Genomic DNA, 8511 nt, shown 5'->3' with positions numbered 1-8511 from the left:
GTTCCAGAGCTGGGGTGAAACCACTGAAGACCCTCTTCCTGGTGCCAATTAGGAGGCATCTGCAAGATGTTGGGAAACCTAGGAGAGCTTTTGATGATGATCTCAAAGGGCGGGCAAGGTTTATTTGTTTTCAAACATTTTCATTCCACTTTTTCATAGGCGCTTCAAAGAGGTTCAGAAATTAGAAGAGGAAAGCAACAGATTATCCATTCAAAGAAAAGACTTGTGGGCTTCATGACATCCTCGCATTGGCATTCAAATGTTTTTGATGGAATTCGTAAATAGGAAGGAAAAGGTGGTAATTCATTGCAAAGAAAATACCCCACTAAATTGAGAATGTGTGCAGCCTTCGAACAACCAAAAGCAATAGGAATACATGGGCTTGCTTTGAAGAGCCCCAGCCAGGCATTCTCTCTGCCTCGCGGGCTGGAAGGAGTTAATAGCCCGAACTAGCGTCCGCAGGCAGCAACAAGTGCAGGGACAGCGACTATATAACCGCAGGAAGCGGGCTGCAGTCCATCATTGCCTCCGACACGTCCAGAGCCGAGAGGAGGGTAGGAAAGAGACCTCCGAATCGTAGCCCCCTCGGGCCAAACCCGGGACTGTTCTGGAGGGAGGAGAGAGAAATAATTGATGGGGTGGTTCTCAAAGTAAGAGGGCAAAGAGTTGGCAACTTCGCCTCGCCGACGCCTTTCCCGCATCTCCAGAGAACTTTGCCCCTCCAGCGTGCGTCCCCTCCAGCCTGCCAGTGCGGCCGGCAGCGCGCAAGAAAGGGAGAGGGGCAGGTCGCGGGTATGAATGGGGGCAGATCCATACGAGGCGAGTTGGTCGGCGGTCGCAAGGCGCGTGCATGAAAAGAGCAGCTTCGGGGGAGAGACACAGCCGCGGGAACCTCGGAAGCTGCCTTCTGCAGTCAGAGCATCCGTCCCATGCAGCTGAATGTTTGTCTGCGCCGAGAAGCGGCTCGACGCCTCTCCGTGGATAGTCACGGCCCTACTTGGGCACGCTGGGGATTGAACTCGACACCTTCTGCATCAGGCAGGAGCAGGGCAGATGGTCGGTCCTTCCCGTGCGTGAGCGCGCCCTGAACTGAACTGGAAGTGTGGCCATAGCAGTTGCGGCGTGGAGAGGCTCCCTCGACGAGACCACAATCCTCCTCCTCTCCAAGTTTCCCGCGGTCACTCTCAGCTGCTCTCCCCGCTGCTCAGCCTCGCTTGCACGACTCTAAGCCGGGAGATCTCGTCGGGCGCTGCGGCTTCTGGGCGATCCGTCCGCGGCTCATAAGAAAAGGGCGAGACAGGATCCGGTGGAACGGAGCGCTCAGACGAAACCAGCCGGGAAGATTTCCCCGAGTCCTCCGCCCTTGCCTTGAGTCTTTGCCAAACCCCGGAGTTGTGGATCGGCCGGCAAGAGTCTTTCCAAAGAAGCCACCTGGCTGCCTGCGAGTCACCAGGATTTACCACGAGGCGAGAAGGAGGAGGAGTCCAGGCCATGCGCCTCTCCCCGCCGCGAGCAACTTCTCCGCAAAACTTCTGCAAGGCGGCGCGCAACGCTCTCCTCCGGCCGTAGCGTTAGCTGCGCCGCTTTCCAAAGAAGCCATGCAGCGTTGCTGGGCGCTGCCTTCGCGCCCGGCTTTGGCAGGAGCCTGGGAAGCGTTGCCCTCGATCCCCGTGCGATGAGCTTCGTCCGCTCAAGCTGGGGGTCGCCCTCGATTGCCCTGCACGACCACCTCCCCCCGCCCGGAAATCGGAGGTGGTGGGCGCCCCCCACCTCAACCCCCGATAAGCGAGGATGGAAGAGGAAGGGTGGCTGCCGCAGAAGAATCAGTCTGCCCGGCTGGAAAGAGAAGAGGCGGGTCCCTATCCCGTTTGGGTGGCGGCGCTCCTCGCTGTCGTCCTCATTGTCACCATCGCCGTGGACATTCTGGGCAACCTGCTGGTGATCCTATCCGTGTACAAGAACAAGAGGCTGAGGAAAGCAGGTAATGGCATTGCTGGCCAGAGGACACCTGTCCCCAGAGACAGCATCCCGCACCGCTCTCGTTCAGCCTCAGATGCTACCATAACTGGCCGGGGTTTGCCTGGGATGGGGTTGCCTGCGCATTCTTTAACCTGCCTGTAAAGGTAGCAGGATGCAGAAGAATCTGCCCTCGTTGTTCCAAGTTCCCGTTCTCCACCGCCTGTCTGAGAAACTGCTGAGAGTCTTCACTCCAGCAGAAGCAGAATATCATGCTGTGTCTGCCCAGCAGGATCTCCTAGATAAATTTTCTTGTAGCACCAAATTAGATTCTGGAGAGGCATTTCTCCCCCACAATTTATGATGAAATGTAGAAGAAGCCCAGTGCTGACATTTGTTTATTTTATTTAGGCATGCAGATATTTGCTGTCTGAGGAGGACCCTCCTTCTTGGTCAGAAGAAGTGCAGGATCCCACCTTGGGTTCATTCAAGGGCACCTGCTTTCTGAACAAACTCCCTTTCTAGGGTGCAGGTGGCATGTTTATTGAGCACTGTTTGCATTAGATGACATGGGCGTAACCCTAGATCCACTAAAATTATTGAAAAGCAATGAAAGAACTCAATTAACTGAGGTTGTGCTCGTCCCTCCCCTGGAGAAGCCTGCCTTCATTAATGTCCTCTTTGGGGCAGGTATAAAAAGGTAAAGGTACCCCTGCCCGTACAGGCCAGTCTCGCCAGACTCTAGGGTTCTGCACTCATCTCACTCTATAGGCCGGGAGCCAGCGCTGTCCGCAGACACTTCCAGGTCACGTGGCCAGCGTGACAAGCTGCATCTGGCGAGCCAGCGCAGCACACAGAACGCCGTTTACCTTCCCGCTATAAAGCGGTCCCTATTTATCTACTTGCACCCGGGGGTGCTTTCGAACTGCTAGGTTGGCAGGCACTGGGACCGAGCGATGGGAGCGCACCCTGCCGCGGGGATTCGAACCACCGACCTAGGCGCTGAGGCTTTTACCCACAGCGCCACCCGCGTCCCCATTTGGGGCGAGTATATTTCCCCCAAAAAGCTCAACAACTTGGGGGGGCATCTCCTAAAAAAAGCTGAACAACTTTGGCTGCCTCCCCCCTAACTAAAATCCTGGCTACGCCCATGCATCCAAACAAGTGTGTTAGCCACACTTTCCAGCACATTTCCCCTGCAACTTTCCTTATTGCAAAACACACACAGTCCCAATCCAATCTTTTAGGAGAGTGTATCCACAGTGCAGGAGCATAAAATCAACTTTAATTGTGCAGCCTGAATTAGCTGGTGCGTGATTGAATCTCACCCAAAAATAGCTAGATGGTTTGAAAGTGTCCTGGTTATTAAATACCGTAATTCTAAATAGCAATTCTCTCTTTTGAAGACTAGCGAGATTTGCTTTGGAAAGATATTTTTAACACCCTCATACCGTTTTAAACCATCAGACTTTGGGCTGATCCAGAAAGGTGGCATTCTTATGATCTGAGATGCCTTTGAGGACACCTCATTTTCTGAAAGATGTCCTGCTTTCTAGAAAACACAACTTGTAAATCAAAGGTTGGGACCCTGTGGCTGTCCAGTTGGCCATCCTGGCCAGGGCTATCTTTAGCAGATGCGGTGCCAGGGTGCAAATATCCGCTCAGCCCCCCCCAAATTACCACGGATAGTGGAGGGGAGCTGCGCACTGCCAGCCATGGGGGTGCGCAACTCTCCCCCATGCCTCTGCGGGAGAGCGATCCCCGCAGAGGCTTGGGAGGGAAGCTGCGCACCCGCCAGCCATATAGTTGGTGGGGCGCAGCTTCTATCCTAAGCCTCTGTGAGGATCGCTCTCCTCCTGCGGAGGCTTGGGAAGGAAGCTGCACGCCAGTCAGCCATATGGTTGACGGGGCGCAGCTGGCGGGCGTGCAGGGAAAAAGGAGGCCGCCGGCAAAGCCGTGCAGTTCCCCCACTTGCTGGGGCGCCCTGAGAGGCCGGCGCCCTGGCACAATGCACCACTAAGCCCTATGGGAAAGATGGCTCTGATCCTGGCTCAGGGTATCCAACAATATCTGGCCATAGGCTTCCCTGTCCCTGGTTCAAAATTATCTGAAGTTGCCTCCAAAACACAGAGACTCGGAATCAGCTACATGAAGGTGGGTAAAGTGCAGGGTGTTTTAGTACAGCTTTGCATAATTTAATTTTACTCAATAATGTATATATCGCTTAACTGCACGCATCTCTAAGCAGTATACAAGGGATATAATACAGAAAAGATTAAAACTATAAAACCAGACTTCAATTAACATGTCTGCTGGAATTTTTAAAAGACCATAGTAGGTGCTAGACGTTCAACAGGAAGGTGTCCTGTCTGACCTCAGTGGGAAGGGAGGTTGACAGAATTCCCATAATACTGAATTTGTGGTTGTGGGGCATGGTGGACTCAGTGGTGCATGAAGCAAGCACTGAAGGAATTTAAGGAGATAAGCTACGAGCAGTACCAGAGTAAGCCTCTCGGGCACCTGGGGTGGTTTGCGTTGCACAGCATGGCACCCATAGGGACAGAGCCTGCCACGCGGTGCTCGTAGGGACGGGCAGAGGAGGAGCTAGCGGCAGCAGCGCGGAGCGTCCCGGGGGGGGTGCCACCTGTGGCGATGTCACACCCCTGCTCAGAGATGACACCTGGGATGGGCCGCACCCACCTTGCTCCATAGGTTACTTGATAATTTCTGGGCAGCTTCACCTATGTAGCTGTTGTCTGATATATAAACATCACTAATCCCTATTAATGCAAGATAACAGACCAGCCTGGTGTCCCTCCCCCCTCCTCAGATGCTGTGGACTACAACTCCCATCATTCCTGATCACTGACTATTCTGAATGGGGCTGTTGCAAATCCAAAACATCTAGAGGTCATCAGTTTGAAGAAGGCTGAACTAGATAAAATGGGACGGCCACTGGTCTCACCACCTGGCCGGAATGGCTGTCCTTTTTGTGCTTACATGAAAACTCCGTTGAGCAATAATATCTCAAGCACACTTCTGCACAAGTAGTTTGAATTCATTGCATGTTATCTTCAAGTAGAAAACACAGCTGAAGCTTTTGAGCCTGAGGATATGGCTGGCTCTGCCGTGTCCACTTGCATTCTCTGCTTAGTTTTGCTTGTGCCTGACCCAGGGTGTCTGGAACAAACAGCCTTTCAGTCTATTGAAATTTTGCTGTGAGCAGCTTCAGCAAACAGCAGCTGCACTTCTGTTTGGGGATAAACATGTAGGGCTCTCTTGCTGGTTTTGTCCATCTGTAGACACTGCAAACAGCTTGTGTGCTTGCAGTCTTTCTAATATAAAGTAGCAAAAATAATGACACACTTCTTATAAATGCTTTGTAGACAAGGGGTGGTGGGGAAAACACAGAATTATAAGCTCTGGGGTTACTGCTGAGATCCATATCTGGAATAATAAATACACCTTCTCTGTCCTTGTGTCAATTAAACGGCAGGGGCTTTCTAGCCATAAACAATAGTGAAACAGAACCAGGCGCTCACAATTATTAGCATGGGTGACCACACTTCTGTTTCACTTTCCACTTATACCAGAGGCCCATGATCTCAGTATTCAAAGTAAGTTGTGAAATGGCAGAAACTCAAGTATACATCGTCTAAAACATTTTGATTAAGGGCTATTTCGTTTAACCTGTAATTAAAATAAAACAGGCAAACCTGTTTAGGGAAGTTTTTAATGTTTGATGTTTTATTGTGTTTTTAATATTCTGTTGGGAGCCGCCCAGAGTGGCTGGGGAAACCCAGCCAGATGGGCAGGATATAAATTAAAAAATTATTATTATTATAAATAAAATTCCAGAACATCAAGTGCACAAATGCCTTCCTCTTGTTTTTGTGCTGAGTGACAAGGACACAGGTGAAAGCAGGCCATTTTTTACTGAGTGGGTGGGCTGTTTACCCTCTGAGAGTCTGTAGAGCATGAGACTCTTAATCTCAGGGCTGTGGGTTCAAGCCTAACATTGGGCAGAAGATTCCTGCATCGCAGGGGGTTGGACTAGATGATCCTCGTGGTCCCTTCCAACTCTACAATCCTAGGAGCCAGCTCTCTGTTCCTGCATGACTCCTGCTGTCATGAAATTTAGTCCCTTTTTCTGCAGCAGAATGAAAACTCAAGCTACAGTCCTGCCTTGGATCTCAAACACCTTGGCTCCTGAACAAATCGGCTCCCGAACGATCGAAACCCGGAAGTGAGTGTTCCGGTTTTCAAACATTCTTTTGGAAGCCGAATGTCCAACATGGCTTCCGACTGACTGCAGCCAATCAGAAGCCGTGCTTTGGTTTCCAAACATTTTGCAAGTCGAACAGACTCACAGAACGGATTCCGTTCGACTTCCAAGGTACGACTGCATTTCAAATATAAAGAAGCTTAAGGGTACAAGTATGCAGGCACCGGTAGTTTTTATTTTAAAAAGAACATTGCTAATTGTTTATTAAGAATGGTTACTTTTCAAGTGCCTTTAACTGTTCAACTTTTGAATTCTAGGGAATGCCTTTGTGGTCAGCCTGGCTTTTGCAGACTTGCTGGTGGCTCTGTACCCCTACCCGCTGGCCCTGATCGCCATTTTCCACGACGAGTGGGTCATGGGCTACCTCCACTGCCAGGTCAGCGGGTTCCTGATGGGGATGAGCGTCATTGGCTCCATCTTCAACATCACCGGCATCGCCCTGAACCGCTACTGCTATATTTGCCACAGCCTGAAGTACGACAAGGTCTTCTCCCTCGGCAACACACTGGGCTACGTGGGGGGCGTTTGGGCCCTCACCTTGCTGGCCATCATGCCAAACCTCTTTGTCGACTCCCTCAGGTACGACCCGCGGGTGTACTCTTGCACATTTGCCCAGTCCGTCAGCTCCCTTTACACCATTGCAGTGGTGGTGGTCCATTTCTTCTTGCCCATTGCCATCGTCAGCTTCTGCTACCTGAGGATCTGGGCCTTGGTGCTCCAGGTGCGGCGGCGAGTCAAGCCCGATGTCCGGCCCAAAATGAAGCCACACGACTTCCGGAACTTCCTCACCATGTTTATGGTCTTTGTGCTTTTCGCCATCTGTTGGGCACCACTGAACTTTATTGGTTTTGTCGTGGCTCTGAAGCCAGCGCTGGAGCCTTCCATCCCTAAATGGCTCTTCACGGGCAGTTACTTCATGGCATACTTTAACAGCTGCTTAAACGCCGTGATTTATGGAGCCCTGAATCATAATTTCCGAAAGGAGTACAAGAAAATCATACTAACCCTTTGCCAGCTGGTTTGCAGAACTGACTGAAAGAAATCCACCAAAGCTCAAATGGGTTGGAGAGGTTGGGTCTCGGATAGCAAAGTAATCTGCAAAAGAGTTGTTTGTTACTTGCCTGCAACAGGATACTCGATGGTGGCTCACCGTGGCTTGTTCAATGAGGTTTGAGAGTAGCACTTGAGAGCTGTGTTGGCATAGCAAACATCAGTTTCCTTAGATCCTTCTCCCACCCACAACCTGCCCTGTTTTTCTTATCAGTAAAATCACCGTGGTGGCTGATAAGAGCTGAGCCAAATAATTCTTAGCAAATAATGCTTGTAGTAATTTTGACCTGCTCTCCATACGGAACATCTCGCTGGTTTCTCCACTTGATTCTTAAAATCCCACAGCATTTGAGATGGTTTTTGAGAAGCTATCCAATATCTCCAAAATGGGCTTTGTTGAACGAAGTTCAAGGACCTTGACTAAGAAAGAATTAAGACTGGTGCTTCCAGCAATCCTGGTGCAACAGGCTTTAAGAACATTTGCTGCTGAAACAACTCGCATGGATACGGATCAGAATGCAATAAATCATTTTTTAAAAAACAGAGGGTGACCTATCCAACAAGCTGAAAGACTGATGGTGAGAGGAGATGGTTATGGAAGTGTTTGAAGCCTTCTCTTGCCCTCTGACATATAAAATGCAACCCGCTACTCTAAATGCACGTGTATTTCTTTCTGTAGCCTGCACTGGGCATTTCTATAAACACAAGAAATTTTGCTCTGAATGCTTTGAGTAGCCACACCTCTGATGTTGCAGGTGCAAACTAGTCCCAGCTCCCTGGTGTCCACTTACAGCACGAACATCTACAAGGATGGAGCCTTGGTGTGCATAGCTATATGGAGTCCCCAGGGGATGGGGCTAATTGACACATGTGACATGGAGGCTGTGGATGCTCTGGTCCCATCCCTGTACATTGGGAAAATGGGAGAGTAAGACTTGGATTGGGCTAAGTCTTCTTGTGAATCTGCTTCCTCTTCTGGAAAAGCAAACAGCTGCATTTCCTCCCACCGTACAAGGGGCTTGTCGTTTTTCAAAGAGTGTCAGTGTTCTGTGGAAATAGGGTTCGATTCAGTTCAGGGCTTACATAATTCACACTTTACGGAACAAGACAGAAACCAAAACACTGCCATCTTTCAAAATTCGCATTCTCTGAATTTTGCAGTGCAGTTCTCCAGCCAAGCAATGTGCACAAAACTACATATACTAGGATAAAGTGTGCAC

The 8511-nt window shown here is 50.3% G+C and overlaps 1 protein-coding gene across 1 annotated transcript; it reads left to right on the top strand.

Annotated features, from left to right (window-relative positions):
• Positions 1 to 482: 482 nt before the first annotated feature.
• LOC128407979 (melatonin receptor type 1A-like) lies at positions 483 to 7529 on the top strand. The gene is made up of 2 exons (XM_053377056.1): positions 483 to 1981; positions 6499 to 7529. The coding sequence occupies exons 1-2, from the start codon at positions 1792 to 1794 to the stop codon at positions 7275 to 7277; spliced, it is 969 nt and encodes a 322-aa protein (XP_053233031.1). The 5' UTR covers positions 483 to 1791; the 3' UTR covers positions 7278 to 7529.
• The last annotated feature ends 982 nt before the right edge of the window (positions 7530 to 8511 follow it).

Source organism: Podarcis raffonei, chromosome 2 (assembly GCF_027172205.1).
Source record: "Podarcis raffonei isolate rPodRaf1 chromosome 2, rPodRaf1.pri, whole genome shotgun sequence".
In the NCBI taxonomy this organism is placed as follows: domain Eukaryota; kingdom Metazoa; phylum Chordata; class Lepidosauria; order Squamata; family Lacertidae; genus Podarcis; species Podarcis raffonei.
The sequence above is the reverse complement of the archived record's forward strand: the minus strand, read 5'-3'. Positions and strand labels throughout refer to the sequence as shown.